Source organism: Hyperolius riggenbachi, chromosome 7 (assembly GCF_040937935.1).
Source record: "Hyperolius riggenbachi isolate aHypRig1 chromosome 7, aHypRig1.pri, whole genome shotgun sequence".
NCBI classification, from domain to species: domain Eukaryota; kingdom Metazoa; phylum Chordata; class Amphibia; order Anura; family Hyperoliidae; genus Hyperolius; species Hyperolius riggenbachi.
In genome coordinates this window covers 210,623,404-210,641,662 of record NC_090652.1, presented here as the reverse complement: position 1 = coordinate 210,641,662, position 18,259 = coordinate 210,623,404, and the positions used below count along the sequence as shown (strand labels likewise).

General features: G+C 43.1%; 1 protein-coding gene across 5 annotated transcripts in view; it reads right to left on the bottom strand.

The window, feature by feature from the left end:
- The window catches only part of CDK15 (cyclin dependent kinase 15), a 276,452-nt gene that overhangs the window by 26,706 nt on the left and 231,487 nt on the right, over nt 1–18,259 (bottom strand). For 4 of the 5 annotated variants that reach the window (XM_068245105.1, XM_068245101.1, XM_068245104.1 and 1 more), the window contains one exon: nt 13,784–13,923. In XM_068245105.1, coding sequence (XP_068101206.1) covers nt 13,784–13,923 — 140 coding nt within the window. Of the gene's footprint in view, nt 1–13,783; nt 13,924–18,259 lie in introns of those variants that run through there. The other variant, XM_068245106.1, reaches the window with a different exon arrangement.

The following is an 18,259-nucleotide window of genomic DNA, read 5'->3' as shown; positions in this document are numbered from 1 at the left end:
CATGTCAGTCCGTTCATTCTGTGCATGTGCAGAACGTGCATGTGCATGTGTGTTCATGCGCAGTACATCCTTAAGGCTCCAGGGCTGCCACTGGTTCTGATTGGCTGCCCAGGCAGAGGGGGGCAGTCCGGAGCCCGGGAGAGCAGGATTTTAAGAGCAGACTGTGTGCAGAGGTGGGAGAGATAGAGCTGCCATGGGTTCCAGCACCCATTATATTGGAGTAATCATAAGTGGACATAAATTCAGCATTGATATACTGTATATTGGGTTTTCTTCCATGCTCCAAAAACATACAGATAGGTTAACTGGGTCCTCCTAAAAATTGACCTTATGCCTTATTATTATTTATTGTATTTGTACAGCACCAACATATTACGCAGCGCTGGACAATAAATAGATACAATGATACAAAGGATACAACATAGAACAAAGTTATACAAGGCAAACGGTACAAAATACATGATCATGCGATATGGGTTGGTTAGGTAGGGCCAGTAATACAAGTACAAGCCTGGTGATGCGCTGATCCACCTTTTGCGCAATTTTCAATTTTCAATTTACTTGGTTGGCCGCACCCAGGCTATGCATATGCATAGGTTAGGATTTAGTTAGTGTTAGGTCCCCTCCCATCAAGGATGACTTCTCCGCAGTGGGAGGGACGAGTACTTAACAAGTTGCATGCAAGCTGTTACAGGAAACCAACATCCTTCAGTGGTAGACAGGTCATGTGTATGCTAGGTGTGTATTTTATCCCACAAGTGGGGCTTGCACGCTCTTGCAGGTAGGCACGTATCTGCTTTTAAGTAGCGCTGTTAATTTCCTTGCCAAATACAAGTACAAGACTGTCATAGGAAAGGAGCGCACGAACCTGTGGATTACACTAGGGAAGTGAGGACCCTGCTAGAGGCTTACATGTACAAGGCATGTTGCCAGGCGGGGTTTGGAACCTGATCCCTCATGTAGCACTGTAGGGCCGACACTGTAGCGATATGTTCTGTTGCAATGTGGGGAGGCAGAGGTCCAGTGAAGCAACACAGGTGTGACATCACGCGGGAGGCGTGTGGGGGGAACAATGCTCTGAGCAGTCGCTCGGCCAAAGCAATCCGCCAGGCAATTTGCTGGCTGAGCGGCAAGGAGTGGTCAGGGGATGCTGTATACATGTTGGATTCTTGGCACAGCCAGTCATTATTGGCCGCCTCGGCTGAGTTTTATCTGCAATAGGATCACAAGACAATGACTGACTATGGTAGGGATTTAATTGTGAGCTGACCTGAGGGTCAGGCAGTGACATGACTGTATACACTATGTACTGTAAAAGCACTGTGGAAGATGTTGGTGCTATATAAATACTCAATCATAAATAACAATAATATTATAATCCCTTGACAAATAGCAATATTTTATATCTTTGCTATTTTTATAAATATGATAAGATAAATAGCTATACATACATTGGCGTAGCTAAGGAGCTGTGGGCCCCAATGCAAGTTTTACATTGGGGCCCCCAAACACTCTATACATAACAATTGATACGGCGCACCAAAGCCTGCCTATAGCAACTACAGTGTCAGAGGTGCAAGAAGGGAATGGGGAGCAGTTTGTTAATGATTACCAATATTCAAAGTATCTACAGAAGTGATTATTATGAGCACAGGACCAATAAAAAGTTAATACTGCAGTTGACGGTGGCCCCCCCTGGCCCAAGGGCCCTGATGCAGTCACAACCTCTGCACCCCCTATTGCTACGCCCCTGTATATATATATATATTTTTTAAAACCAGGTTATTTGGATGTTGATAATAATATTTTAGCCAAAAAGCAATACATACGCTTGTGTCTATAGACCTTTTGTTAATCTTGCCCTAACACGATGATGGGTGGAGGCAACCAAAATTATATTGCAAAGCCAATAAAGAATAATAGGTTCTAAGTCACCAAGATGTACAAAGAGTTTTATTGATACAAAATATAAACACACCAAATCTCAGACAAGCCAGAATGTCTAGGGACTAGCAGTTTCAATTCTTGATATATAAAGTAAAACCACAAAGAAGCGGATTATTAACAGGCTTAAGCCACTCTGGCCAAAGATAAGCCTTCCATGTCAGCGCCTATAATTTGAGGGCCCCCCTTTAAGATCTAACAGGCTGGTATCACGTCACTGAAGCATCAAGCATGCAGTCTACCAACCCAGCCAGATTTGCTTAGGTAATACAGCTACACTTCAAAGCAAATGCCTCAGCCGGGATTTGGAAGGACCCCACCCCTTGAGTAGTTGTCTGAGCCCTGAAACCACCACCTGGATATCCCCACACTTCACGGAGGCTGCAGGAGACAGAACAGGATGCTAACACACATGGTGGATGCAGCGGGCAAGACGTGATGTTGCTCACAGTACGGCCAATCTAAGCTCTGTCACCAATGCTTTTCACACCCTCATCGGATGCTTCCGCAGGATGTGGCCTAGGGAATGACTACCATAGTTTGAAAGTTTGAAAGTCCGCATAGCTGCTCCCTGCTTGTGACAAACAGCACCATTCACTTGCAGCAATATGCACGGCCACAAGGGGTATGAGTTTTATTTGCATGACTGTGTCACAACTTAAGCATGACTGCAAGATGCCATTCCTCACTTGTTAAAGAGACTCCGTAACAAAAATTGCATCCTGTTTTTTATCATCCTACAAGTTCCAAAAGCTATTCTAATGTGTTCTGGCTTACTGCAGCACGTTCTACTACCACCATCTCTGTAATACATCAACTTATCTCTCTCTTGTCAGACTTGTCAGCCTGTGTCTGGAAGGCTGCCAAGTTCTTCAGTGTTGTGGTTCTGTGATGCATCTCCCCCCTCCAGGCCCCTCTCTGCACACTGCCTGTGTATTATTTAGATTAGCACAGCTTCTCTCTTCTCTCTTATCTTTTACAAGCTGGATAAATCCTCCTCTGAGCTGGCATGGGCTTTCACATACTGAGGAATTACATACAGGCAAAGCTGTCTGCACTCTGCAGGATGAAACAGGAAGATAGCTGCAGGGGGAAAGAAACACACAAATGATCTCTTGAGATTCAAAAGGAAGGGTGTATACAGCCTGCTTGTGTATGAATGTATTTTCTATGTGTGGACATACTGTACATCAACCTACTTCCTGTTTTGGTGGCCATTTTGTTTGTTTATAAACAAACTTTTTAAAACTGTTTTTAACCACTTTTAATGCGGCGAGGAGCGGCGAAATTGTGACAAAGGGTAATAGGAGATGTCCCCTAACACACTGGTATGTTTACTTTTGTGTGATTTTAACAATACAGATTCTCTTTAAGCAAGTCCCTTTCACAAAAAGATGCATAGATTTGCAGGCTGCAACATCATTCAAAATTTTGCATACAAGGCACAGTTCATTCAGATTCATGAGGATAGCCTCTTATATATTTAAAAAAAAAATAATGCTATTTGGATGGTGATAATAATATTTTCACTCTTTTAAAAACAAGCCCCATAATGTATCGGTTCAGGAGAGTGGCAGCACCATGCAAATCCTTGCTTCATGCCCATGTATGCAGGTGACCAGCCCTAACTACTAAATAATTCATGTAAAGATTTTCATTTTCCAAAGACTTTGATTTCAACTTTTTTTTCAGGGTGTTTTGGTCCTCATCAGTGCAAGGAAAAAAATCTGTTCTGGCTCTGCAAGTATACAACATAGGAGAGAGACAGAGCCACCAAGAATTTCTGTAGTGGCCCTATACTGAAGAAGGACTTCAATAGAGAGTACAAATAACTATCCACCATCTTGCCAACTGATACATTTCTGATTCATTTTGGACAATGTATCAATCAAAAGCATGATGGGGTATATCAGTAAATTTTCACTAATGGGCAGCAGGGTAATTGATGGCCTGGCTACATATATTTTGTATTGCATCAAGAGATAGCAAGCGAATCCTGGTGGTGGGATCAGTACAAAGACTAGCAATAGCGTAGAATGATAGATAAAAAGGGGAGTTTTGTGAGTGATTTTTATCAGTTTCCTGCTGTGATAAGATCAGGTGCTACAACGTAGTACATAAGTTGATGGGACTAATCGGACTGCTAATCAATAGTTCAACTTCAAAGAGGTAGCGCTCTCGGTGGGTTTCATACAACTCAATGACTGTTTGCATAAACATTTAAAACATTATTAAAAGTCCATAAAAGAAGTATTCTTCATCATTCAGACAGCCTGCAAATCTTCAGATGTATAGAGGCCACCACCAACACCCTTTGTGTGCCAATCACCGCAGAAACAGACCAACAAATGGTCTATATACGCCTTGGGACCGTTCCCGGGTCGTCCCCCACCTCTTTGGCAACAAGTGTTAAGAGTTCCTTCCTTCAAGCCGACTTATCCTCTTGATAGTACACCATACCTCAATAAAAAACTTCATATAGTGCAATATTGCTTTAAAAAATGTATTAATAAAAAACAGATGCACTCACATGCTCCTCTTTAAATGAATCGCTCAGAGTAATTTGTTTACACGGGCTCTCCCCCGTAATGATGGCCAGGGCTGGCAGGCTCCGGATTACTGTGTGGTCACTCCCTCTCACCTCCGCCGCGCGCTCGGTTGGGTAGAGCGACCTTCCGTGCCTCGCCGCCTCGCCGCCACTGATAGACGCTAGCACTTCTTGTGTAAAGTGCACTGAATGGTTGAACGATGCACAGTGACACCATCTACAGCAAGATGATGTCTTGGTGCTGGTCTGTGGGTTGACTGACTGTTCTCACCATCTGTCGCTTCTGTTTATGCAAGATTTTTCTTGGTCTGCCACTTCGAGCCTTAACTTGAATTGAGCCTGTGGTCTTCCATTTCCTAAATATGTTCCTTACTGTGGAAACAGACAGCTGAAATCTCAGAGACAGCTTTCTGTATCTTTCCCCTAAACCATGATGATGAACAATCTTTGTCTTCAGGTCATTTTAGAGTTGTTTTGAGACCCCAATGTTGCTACTCTTCAGAGAAAAATTTAAAGAGGTGGGAAACTTACAATTGACCCCCTTAAATACTCTTTCTCATAATTGGATTCAGGAAAAAGAAGAAGAGTGGATCTGCTTCAATGTCCCCAAAGTTTATTCAGGACTTATCCCATACAGACGAACATGCACAATGCTAACATGTTTCGGACCTAATGTGGTCCTTAATCATAGCAACGTTGCTATGATTAAGGCCCACATTAGGTCCGAAACATATCAGCATTGTGCATGTTCGTCTGTATGGGATAAGTCCTGAATAAAGTTTGGAGACATTGAAGCGGACCCACTCTTCTTCTTTTTCCAGCTTATATATTGACTCAGGCCGCCTAGGTCCAGCGCTGTCCTTTGCCGGAGTGTAGCGGTATACACATCCATTTATTTCAAAATTGGATTCACCTGTGTATGTAGGTCAGCAGGGGTCACTGAGCTTACCAAGCCAATTTGAGTTCCAATAATTAGTTCTAAAGGTTTTGGAATCAATAAAATTACATCAGTGCCTAAATTTATGCATCTGCCTAATTTTACTTAAACAATTATTGTGCACTTTCTGTAAATCCAATAAACTTAATTTCACTTCTCAAATATCACTGTGTGTGTCTCCTATATGATATATTTAACTGACATTTTTTATCGAAACAACCAACGATTTATACAGGAAAATCATGCCGATTAACAAGGTTGCCCAAACTTTCACATCCCATTATCACACCCATTTGCTCTACATTTTGATCATATAGTTTTACTGTAAATACATTTGTTATATTTCTCACTGTAATTACTATGTCTACCAATTCTGTATTATGTACCAAAGTCTATATTTTCTGCAATAGCACAAGGATCACCATAGCAGCCCTAGCAGCTGCTATAGGGCATGTAGCTAAGGAGAGACTAGTGACAATGGCCAACGCTACCTCTGCCTACCGATACTAGGGTGGTGTTGCCTAATTCTGGGAGGCAACTTTGGCTACCTAAAACTGGTTTGTGTATGTGTGTGTGTGTGTGTGTGTGTGTGTGTGTGTGTGTGTGGGGGGGGGGGGGGGGGGGTTAGTGGAAGGTTCCTCGTTTTTTTGTAGGGGGCCCCCAACCAAAATTTTGATAACCAGCCCCATGGTTTCTAGCTATAGCCCTGATTTTCTGTATACCACTGTCTGTATTATTATGTACCCTTACTCGATATACACTGCCACGGACTGTGTTGGCACTTTATAAATCAATAATAAAAAAAAAATGATAGTAAATAAAGGTTTCTATGAAATTGAAATATTCTACTTTTAATTAACTACCAAATGCCAACAAGAAAACTTTTCTGAAATGTTTTTTTAATACTGTCCCTAAACAGTGGAACCAAACATGCCAGGTTTACTTAGGAAGAAGTATAGCACATTTTTCTGCATCTGTTAGAGGGGAAAATATGATAGTATAGAGAAGTGACAGAGATTAACAGAATTTGAGATTTGAGACAAGAAGGAAGCATATGTAAGTTAATATAATACATTTGATCACAAAGATGTGCAGGTCTGCAGCGTGGGTCTTTGAGTGCTTTCAGGAATGGAACAGAGCCTTTAAGCCCTTCCGCAGTACATTCTGCAGACAGCATGTTTATTTAGGAATTAGAAGCGTAACATCTCCAGATGGATAAATGGAATGCTCCATTCAGCATGGGTTATGCAAGTGAAAGGCCTGAAATCCTAAACATTTATAGGACCATGTGCCCGGTAAACTGGCCTGTTTAGGATTTAAGAGATAACCCAAATAAAGAGATGGCATGCTAGGAATTTATGGAGTAATCCTTCAGAAGAATTACCTAGGGACTTTTGGACATTTGATTAAGTCACTGCCATGTGCTCTGCGGAGATTTGTAATAGCATTTGTGCCTCAACTTTACAGCTGTAAAACTAATGAATAAATACTTTTACATTCTGTGAAATAAAGCAAATATATGACCCTTAAATGTTAAACATGACTGTTTGTAGTCCTTGCTCCAGTTACATAATTGTCATCCTAACAGGTACCACTGCAGCATTACTTAGCAGTTTATATTTATTAGACAGACACTCATAAGGGGCAGTCAGTTAGCAAAAAGACAAAGACACACTTATATAGCACTTTTCTCCTGGCGGACTCAAAGCACCAGAGCTGCAGCCACTAGGACGTGCTCTATAGGCAGTAGCAGTGTTAGGGAGACTTGCCAAAGGTCTCCTGCTGAATAGGTGCTGGCTTACTGAACAGGCAGAGCCGAGATTCGAACCCAGGTCTCCTGTGTCAGAGGCAGAGCCCTTAACCATTGCACTATCCAGCAGCAGTAAAATTGACACTAGTACACGTTAAGTTTAGCAGTGTTTATGCAAACTGATTTTATTCTGTTCAATTCATTATGCATAGACTTGTCTTTCATTGTGTTCAATCTATGGACAAAAGTGGCCTTCGACTTTCTAAATAAATATGAGTTTCAAGTGTGGCTCCAGCATCTCCAAATAGATGGACATTATGTTGGAAGTATCAACAGTATTATTATCTAAACTGCAGTATACAAAAACAACCACAAGATGTCACTGTCTGTAAAATGTGATGATGATCTCTATGGCATTGCTATTTCCTGTATTCACTCTGCGTTCCTCTCTGTGCTAAGTAAGGTGCATAATCTGATGTCTTTGAATGATTTATCCCTGCATGTTTTTCTTCAGTAAAGAGTTCTAACTTGTTATACTGGGTGCCTATCTGCATGTACAGACCACTCTATCACATTATATTTACAGCTCACCACCAGTGGCGATACACTGTAAATACATGCCACTTTTTTATAGCAATAAACACAAGGCGACCTGCCTGCGTTCATCCCTTTTATAAAAAAAAAAGTTGAGAACTATAATTTGATCATTACATTTTGGTGCAGAAGTATTTGCATTATAGTCAACCACTTGAGGACCCACCCTTTACCCCCCTTAAGGACCAGCGCTGTTTTAGCTGATCTGTGCTGGGTGGGCTGTGCAGCCCCCAGCACAGATGAGGGTGCAGGCAGAGCGACCAGATCGCCCCCCTTTTTTCCCCACTAGGGGGATCATGTGCTGGGGGGGTCTGATTGCTCCTGCCTGCCTGTGTGTTGCGGGGGGGGGGGGGGGCACCTCAAAGCCCCCCTCCGCGGCAAAATTCCCCCCCTCTCCTCTCTTCCCCGGAGATCCGAGGCTGCAGAGGAACGGATCTGTCCTGTGCAGCCTCTAACAGGCTCCTGCCTGTCATGTGACAGCGATCCCCGGCCGCTGATTGGCCGGGGATCGCTGATCTGGTACAACGCTGCTACTGTTAGCAGTGTTGTACGAATGTAAACAAAGCGGATTATTTCCGCTTGTGTTTACATTTAGCCTGCGAGCCCCGATCGGCGGCCCGCAGGCTATTCACGGAGCCCCCCGCCGTGAATTAACAGGAAGCAGCCGCTTGCGCGAGCGGCTGCTTCCTGATTAATTAGCCTGCAGCCGGCGATGCAGAACTGCGTCGCTGGTCCTGCAGCTGCCACTTTGCCGACACGCGGTATGAGTGCGCGGTCGGCAAGTAGTTAATGTATAGTCCTGCTACCACTTTTGGGAGCATTTGGGAGCATGGGCGTAGCAATCATCCCTGCGACCCCTGCCAATGCAGGGAGGCCCAGAGGCTTTGGGGCCCTTCTACCTCCCTCTCTCCAGTTGCAAGTGCAGCCAATTCGCAAAGAAACCTCCCCATTCCCTCACAAAAATCGTGTGCAGGAGCATATATAATTTTTCCCTGCTTTCAGAGGCTGCTTTACAGCAGAACACTCTCCGCTATAATTCGCCGGCTACCGATCCTGTGAGGTTTGGGGACAAAGGTGGCCCCATGCTATCATTTTGCAGGGGGCCTATTTAGTCTAGTTATGCCCCTGTGTGGGAGAACAGCGCGCTGGAGCCAAGCAAGTGTGCAGCTGACACAACAGGCCGTGTGTAAGGGTCCGCGCCTCTCGGTCGCAGTATGGTCTGAGGCGACGACAGAGGTAGAGTCAGCTGACAGGATAGTCAGCTGGATCTTAGGCAGGGGTTTTATTTAAATAATATGAAATAGTGGTTGCTGACCCTGCCTGGGATTGAACCCTAGTCTCCCACGTCAGAGGTGGTGAGCTTGACCACTGTGCTATGGCTGATACTGTCAGGAAGGTTTGCTGGTCAGTACTGGGTGGCTCAGCTGACCTGTTGTGGTCATCTGTGTCAGCTGATCTCGCTGTCAGCTGATTGATGCCTGCGTGTGATTGGCTGTTGTGTGCATGTGGCCGGCCACTGATTGGTTGCATGTAGTATTTAAACCTGCTGAGTGCTTCCTGTCATTGCTCGTGATAGCTTCTAGCTCTAGCTCGCTGGTTGCTCTGTGTTCCTGCTCTTGTTATATTGGAATATCTGAACTTCGACCTCTGCTTGTTACTGGACCTTCCTTGTCTGCTGCCTGGTTTGACCTCGGATCCGTTCTTGACCTCTCTCCTGCCTAGCCCTCCTGTACTGCGATATATCTGTTTACCCGTGTATGACCCTGGACTGTTTCTGGATTTTGCTAACTCTGAATCCTTGTTTGGCCTGGAACTTTATTCGCTCACCCTGCATTCAGCTCCAATACCTTGCACACTAAAGGCCTGGGTGTAACCGAAGTCGGGTATGTGTTGTCTCTTACCTCTCGTTCAAGCGGGGACGCACCACATAGGGTGAAGCGTGTGGAGGTAGATTGGGGCATTGGAGCTGATTTGTGAGTGGATATGCCTGCAGGCCTGACACAGTGTCATGACATGTTTCGCCCTGCTCTCCAGGCTTCCTCAAAGAGGCTCAGTGATTGGTTCTTCCATTTAAACATTTAAAATCACATGGGTCACCATTTGACCAATCCCAGCTCTGATGCATCTTACACAGCAACTACAGACAGGTCACACTGTCCTGTCATATCCTTGCAATATGTGTATCTCTAAAACAGGGAATGAGGAAGTAGCACTTAGGATCAATGGCATTCAATTCGCTAGCCTTTTCCCTGATGGAACTAAACATGTAACGGTCAGTGTCACCACTCACCAATGCATACATGCTAGATAATATATTCACCATCACAGATAGGCCATATAATAACAAAGCTCCCTCACAAACGGTGGACCTAATATATAAGACCAGCACCACAAGCAGTGGCTTCCCGAAATATACCAGCATTCTCAGTACATAATATCCACAACGAAGTATGCTAGCACATCCGCAAAATCACCACCGTGTCCAGTATTCATCAATACAAGGTTAGGGAAACAGTAAGAACAAACCAGAATAAAATACTCCAGTATAGAACAATTATATATCAATAATGAGATGAGAATGGCTCAAAATTAATTAGCTGCAGCGTCATCCAAAAGACTGACAGAACACCCAATTGTTGAAAAACACATTAATGCATCCTCTCTCCAACAGGAGAACTTGCTACATTTTTTTTTAAAACATGTTATTGACAAAAGTACGAGATACATACAACAGTACATTCAAAAAATGTATAGTGAACATAAGTACTTTATAATATGGCAGCGTATTTAAGGATTCTAGGATAACAAGAGCAAGTACAGGAGATCCAAATAGCGTAATGTGACATTGCACTCGTTAGTAAGCCACCTGATCGTCATGTGTATCAAGGAGCATTAATATCAGGGTAACTTAGTCAACTAGACTATTAAACAAACAACACGTCTGATGCCAACGCTGCATATATGGTACAAACAACATAAATTCAAAAGCAACCCATAATCCTTCCACAGTAGACAGTGAATTCAAACATTTTAAGGTGGCAAAAAAAGAACTAAGGACAGTTCCGTGTTCAGTCCCCGAGGTGCTAGAGTGTGGAGCGTAAAGATCCACCTCACGTCCATCTGACACAATGTGTTCTCAAGGTCACCACCTCTTGAGGGGATGCTCATTCTATGAAAGCCCTTAAATCTCAATCTACCAGGGTCACTTTTATGATGCACATGGAAATGTTTACCTAGGGGGCTACCAACCACCGCATTTCTGATGTTGCTGACATGTTCCTAGATTTGTGTTTTCAATAAATGCCTAACCTTAACCCCTTCCACAGTTAACCTTAACCACCCCCTGCCCTTGCCTAACCTTAACCCTCCTCCATATGGTTTACCTTAATCTTCCCCCACGCTTAACCTTAACTCCCGCACGCCAAACCTTAACTAAACCCGCCTCAAAAATGAAAGCCGCCAAAAATGAAGATTTTCGAGCATCGCCATAGGCACCATTATAAATAGTGGCTATACTGTAAAATTTGGGTTCCGCTGGAGGCAACCACAATGCAAATATGGCTACAAATAGTGGGTCTTAGAATATGGCAGCATCCAAGTTTCTGCCGCTTCTGTGTAGTGATTGAGCACTCTGTGTATAATGTATTTCGCTACCTTAAGCCACTTCCCTTTGTCCTAAGACCAAATTGCACTCCTACTAGGTATCCTAAAACACACTGCCTTTATATATTTTATCGTATACTACCCCTCCTCTTGTTTCCCCCATTCCCTTTAGATTGTAAGCTTGCAAGGGCAAGGCTCTCTCCCTCTTTTTTGTGTCTTGGAATTCATTATACATTTTATTCATCATGTTACTTTTATCACTGTCATTACCACTTCTGTATTTTGTATTCTGTATGCTGTATCATTTTTTGTATTTTGTCACTAATTATGTATCTTGTATATTAGTGTACACCATTGTCTGTATTATGAACCCCATGTTTGTTTCTTACTTTGTGCAGCGCCACGGAATATGTTGGCGCTTTATAAATCAATAATAATAATAATAATAATATTGTGATTTCTTTGCATGCACTTTGTACGTTATTTGCCTTGTAATAAACATTAGTGCACGATATTCCAGGTTTCAGTGTCAGTATATGCTGCAAGACGTGACCATCTGCTGGCTCTCTGTCCAGTTTCATAACAAATAGGCTTAAATACGGTGCTGTCAGCTGTGTACGATTAACTTTCATTTTGCTATTCCAAGTACAGGAGCGCTTACCCATGCACTGCGATATAACAGGTCCGGGAACATTTAACCAGACAATGCATGCAAATTCCCATTGGGTTGTAAAGTATTACAGTCGATGATGGACGCATTGCAGCATATATTATTTATTTATTGTATTTATAAAGCGCCAACATATTATACACTGCTGCGCAAGCCATGCATTGGGATAAGCGTGCACCAAATACCAATCCTGCACACAATGGACTTGATTCACCAAGACAAATAGCATGCCTTATCAGAGTTAACACATCTTATCAGAGTTTACACGCCTTATCTGAGTTAGCACTCCTTATCAGAGTTAACATGCCTTACCAGAGTTAACACGCATTATCAGAGTAGCATAGTGTGCGCTACGAACTTATGCCTGCTAATTGGCAATGACGAGAGCTTCACTCGTCCTGCCCTGAGCCCCTGCGGATCCAATCACTTTAAAGGACATTATCTCCTGCACTTTGATTGGCTCAATAGGCTGCCTGTCACTTGACAGGAAACTTGACAGGCAGCCTATTGGGCCAACCAATCAAAGTGCGGGGATAATGTCCTTCAAAGTGATTGGACCCACAGGGGCTCAGGGCAGGATGAGTCATGCCAATTAGCATTTGTCATTGTCTTGTCATTGCCAATTAGCAGGCATAAGTTTGTAGTGCTCGCTATGCTACTCTGATAAGGCATGTTAACACCGATAAGGCGGGTTAACTCTGATAAGGCACGCTATTTGTCTTAGTGAATCAAGCCCATTGTATGGTGTGAATGGACCCTTAAAGTGTACAGAGTCAACACTATCACAAGGATTTATACTTACCTTGGATTTCTTCCAGCCCCCTCCAGCCTATCTGCTTGCACTGCTGTCAGCCCTGGCAAAGTCCCAGACTGAGCTGGTCAGGGACTACTTTGCATGCGCTGTCCCCGTCATGCTCCCCTGTCTGGGAGAGTTCTGTGTATGTGCAGTTTGCTAAAGCTGTAACTGAGCTTGCAGGTTTACTTTAACCATCTTCATTTATTGATCATATAATACTGCTCATAAATCCTTAAAATTCTGCTACCCACTTTAGCCTTTGGTTTCTCAAAAGGAATATTCATGAACATTTTGGGTGACAAATGCCCATAGAAACATGCTGCTTGACTCTCTGTCGCGTAACTTGTTCTGCCCTCTGGAGAGAGGAAGGGGAGGATAAGCAGAAATGAGCTTCAGTAGGATAGAACAGCAGCATTCAGACATAACTTTCCACTGTGTCCCATTGCCAATGTCCTGTCTGCAGACATTAGGAAACACCTGTACACATTCTGTAAAGACATTCTAAGCAATCACAAACAATCACTTTGGATGACGAAGGTGTAAGGTGTATACGGGACTCTTTATACCTATAATCATGTTGTAAGAAGAGCTGTGTAAACAGGCACACAAACAATGGGGAATGAGAGTGAGAGGGGAAAAGTCAGACGTTTTAAAGAGATTTCAGGCCACTCCTAGTTTCAGTTTAGTTTTGATGAGATCGTGAAATAATGATTCTGAGCAGCAGAAATCAGTATTTACATCTGTACCTCTGAAAGGAGGTAGAAAAAAATAGTAGAACTGTCTGTACTTATTAAAAATTCTTTAAATGAGCACTTTTGTGGTTCAAAACAAGTTCATCTCATGCGATTTCTACACTTGACTATAAACAAGTACCTTGTGAATTAAAAATCAATCCAGATGAAACAGTGAAATCATTTATGCATGGGCATCCATGAACATACCGTCAGATAGCTGGTAAAGCTGACAAGGCAAAGTACTGAAGAATTTATGAAGCAGGGCATCCTCAGCAGAGATCCTTTCTCGAGGGCAACCTTTCAACATCTTACATGCAAGATCTTCAGCTCCCATAGTCCTGCTCAGTCTGGAAAACACAGAAATGCAACTATATCAACAGACACAGATGTTATTTATCTTGAATTACACAGAAATATTCCCCCTGAAAAACTGAAATGGTACCTCGCTGTACCATCTGTCCATGACCAACAGGGACCATGCTCAATCCAATGAAAATAATTGTCTAACACATGATGCTCACAGATCAAAATGCAGCGAGAGAGCCTTAAAACCAATGCCAGCTGTCGGCACAACTTGTAGCTGAGTGTTTACATGAGTTTGTAATGAGCCATGCATAATTTATTTTATACGTGTCTTCATTAATTCATATAGATTGCAAAAAAGTATGTTTTTCTTGAAAGGTAAAATTGTCTTGCAATATAAAATGGTGTATGTCAAATTTCACACCCCTGGATAGAATTTTACAAGCAAACATTAATATATGAAACATATTGTACATATCTTATTACAGTATTATACATATATTATCTCATGGAGAGAGCATTTTCCAAGTTTTAAGTTAACTTGATAAGTGCAGTTCCTACTTTCAAACCTGAAGCGAGAAATACATAATACCAGTTGCCTGGTAGTCCTGACTCCTGCTGATCTCTTTGACTGTCGTAGTGTTTGAATCACACACCTGAATCAAGCATACAGCTAATCTTTTTTGTTGGAAACACCTGATCTGCATGCTTGTTCGGGGTCTACGGCTAAAGGTATTAGAGGCAGAGGATCAGCGGGACAGCCAGGCAACTGATATTGTTTAAAATGAAATAAATGTCATCCTCCATATCCTTCTCACTTCCGGTTCCCTTTAAAGGATTACTTCAATTTAGTGTATAGGTCTTTAGAGCAAATACAATCATTATACACAAAGCAGCTAAGGGCCAGTTCACACGGACAGCAGGTGGCGTTGGGGCGGCCAGGAAGTCGCGTCGTTCTGTGACGTCTCGTTCGGTGGCGGCAGTACGGAGATCGTCGACTTCCCGTCGCGATCAGTGTTTCTTGTCCCAACAAGGGGACATGAAGCCGCGTCGGCTAGCCGGCCCTGGACGTTGCATTCGGCTTCTAGGGACGGCTGAAACGACGCGTTAAATCGGGATCGCCGCGTTTATGCAATCAACGGTAATCTACGGTAACCACGCAATGCTAAATGCTCCCATTCACTTGAATGGGAGCGTTTAGCTGATGAACCCCGAACGATTGGCGGTAGACGCCGCCAAGCGTCCATGTGAACCAGCCCTTAATGTAACACAAGAAAAATGGGTGCCTGCTAAATGCTATTTATCAGGCGACCATTTTCATCCTGGGAGGGGGATGGGGGAGAGTGTGTGTGTGTGTGTGTGTGTGTAAGGGTAGAGACCGGGGGGAGGGGTTATTAGTTATCCGGGAGGGGGGGTTATTAGTTGCCCACTTCTAGATCTTACAGAGGCTTCTCATGTTTTGCTGAAGACTACCTTCACTGGGACCAGGACCCTTGTGAATGAACGTCATACTGTGCATGCATGAGTACGCAAGCGGCCATACTCGTGCAGGCACAGTACGGCTATGCTGGTACACTGCAGCAAGCATAGTCATGGGAACATATTCAACTAGTTATTGTTGGATAAGTTCAGAGTCCTTGCGTGGCAACACTGGGGGCAAGGAGGACACGGGATTATCCAGAGGCTTACCTCTACCTAAGTGAGAATTTAATCCCCCCCCCCCTTTTAGCTGGCTCCAAGCAGCAGTGGATGAGCGTCTGTACTGGGCATGCACAAGTAAGGTATATGCATGCCCAGAAGGACAAAGCACAGAGGAAAAAAAAGCTGTGCATAAATGGCTTTGTTCTAGTGGGCATACATGGACCTTATTAGCACAGGCCCAGTCCAGACATGCTTGTTCATGGCTGGGAGAGAAAGTACTTATCCATATATTCTTTCTTTCGTGCACAAGTGCTACCCTATACTGAACATGCAACATTCGGAACTCACGCATGCCCATGTTAAATGCGCTTGTGCACAGCCACAGGTGCTTCCTGCAAAGTGTATTCAACTGACGAGCCAGTCAAATATTTAAAAGGAGTGGGGAATGGATAACAATAAGCAGCATAAAAAGTTTCAGGACTCAGTAAGTGAAAAAGTTAAGAGTCAGAAGTCTGCTTAACCACTTCATGACAAAGGACGTATATATACGTCCATTGTATTTGTGGCCAATGCACCACCAGTTTGTTACTGTGTGTCTTACAGCTTGGACACCCATCACCTAAAAAATAGGTAGGGACAAACTCAATCAAACCATAAAAATTCATTTTCAAAATGATGATCAAACTCAGGAAAGTTGTAAGAAAACTACTAGAGACATATGTGGTAACATTTTAACCGGGATAAGTAGTAGAATACAGTTTTTGGGTTGAGGCCCATGTCTTGTGTACTCTTTTTAGTCACAAACTGAATCAAAAGCAAATACTTTTTAACATATTCTGTACCAAAATAAAAGACTTGTAAAATGATAACAAAGATACAGAATATAAAAGAAGAAAATATATATTGTTACCTTAGGAACATGGCTTTTTAAATATGTATGCCATGAGGGTATATTACTATTATTTTTGCAAATAAGATCTTGTAATCGTCGATAGTGTATAATGAGAAAGAAAAAAATAAGAGAACAGAAAAAGACACCTTTCTTTCCAAATACAATAATCTCACCACACATTGTGCTAGGAACAAAATCTAAATGTTTTAATAACCAGAATGAATAAACAAATAAAATTTGTGGGTTTAACTTATAGTTAGCACTGTTTATTGTAAAGCTATATTGAATGTAAATAGAGAAATCGTGTTTTTTTTTTCTATTTTTCCCTTATTTTCCCTTTAAAATGCATAGAAAATAAGGTAATTACTAAACAAAATTATCACATGCTTAAAGCCTAATTTGTCCTGAAAAAAACAATATATAGATCATTTAGGTGTGATAAGTAGTAATAAAGTTATTGGTGAATGAATGGGAGCAAAGAGAACCAGAGCTAATGGAAGTAAAAGCTGTTATACATAAATGGGGCTTCCTCCAGCCCCATACGCACGGATCGCTCCCACGCTGCCGTCCAGGGCTGCCCGCATCTACGAGAACCGGGACCCCGCTCTGCCGCCAGTCGGAGCCAGTCTAGCGTAGCAAAGGTGCGCTCTTTGCGTATCTCTGCAGCAGTGTATGGAGAGATACGTAGAGGGCGCACTTCCGCGTAGCCCGGCTCCGATGACGTCAGCGACGGGAGCCAGTTCTCCTAGATGCGGGCAGCGGTGGATGGCAGCGTGGGAGTGATCCGTGCGTACGGGGCTGGAGGAAGCCCCAGGTATGTATAACAGCTTTTACTTCCATTAGCTCTGGTTCCCTTTAACCCTCCTGGCGGTCTAATGTTTTCCGCCAGGAGGCAGCGCAGCAGTTTTTTTTTGTTTTTGTTTTTTTAAATCATGTAGCGAGCCGAAGGCTCGCTACATGATAGCCGCTGCTCAGCAGCATCCCCCCGCCCACTTCGATCAGGAAATCCCGTTCAAAGAACGGGATTTCCTGGAGGGCTTCCCCCGTCGCCGGCGGCGATCGGTGTGCTGACGCAGCTAGCAAAGAGCTAGCTGCGTTCAGCAAAAAAAAATTAAGCAAATCGGCCCAGTAGGGCCTGAGAAAACCTCCTGCGTGGCTTACCTGAGAAAACCTCCTGCGCGGGGTCACCGCCAGGAAGGTTAAAGGACAACTATCAAAGTGAACTAAAATTCTAAACGCCACATATATTTCCAGTAATTACTAGCAAATAGCAATAATGTTTTAAGTGACGAAAATATGACATTTACAGAGAACAGTTTTCAATGTGGGCATTACTATGGAGGACTGTGTCCAGCACATCCAACATACAGAAACAATCTTCACTGGCTGTAATACTGTGAGTAAAATGTGTTCTGAATGATAGAAAGCAGAAATATAGCTTCAAATGTGTATAAGTAATCATCAGCTAAAGCTCTGTGTGCCTTATCCTGTGTTTCTCTCCCTGTCTTGCAGTGTAAAGAAAACAGTTTACAGCCAGGGAGATCTCATTCTGAATGGGGTAGGGGGAAGAATCCAAGTAAGGAAAAAGTACAGGTCCTTCTTTTCAGATCCTTCTCTGCATCTAAAACTCCCTCATCTGTTCTCATATGCTCTGTGAGAAAGCAGACAGGGCAGAAACAAACCGTAAATCATTCCTCTGTGAATAGTGACAGAGAAGCGTAACCTAGCTATATGGTATAGCTCTAGCCTCTAGCATCAATGCTGACACAAATTGTTACAAACAGCTGGTAAATAAGGCATTTTTTTCACACAGGCTGTGATGAGAGACCTCTGAAAAGCTTTCTAGT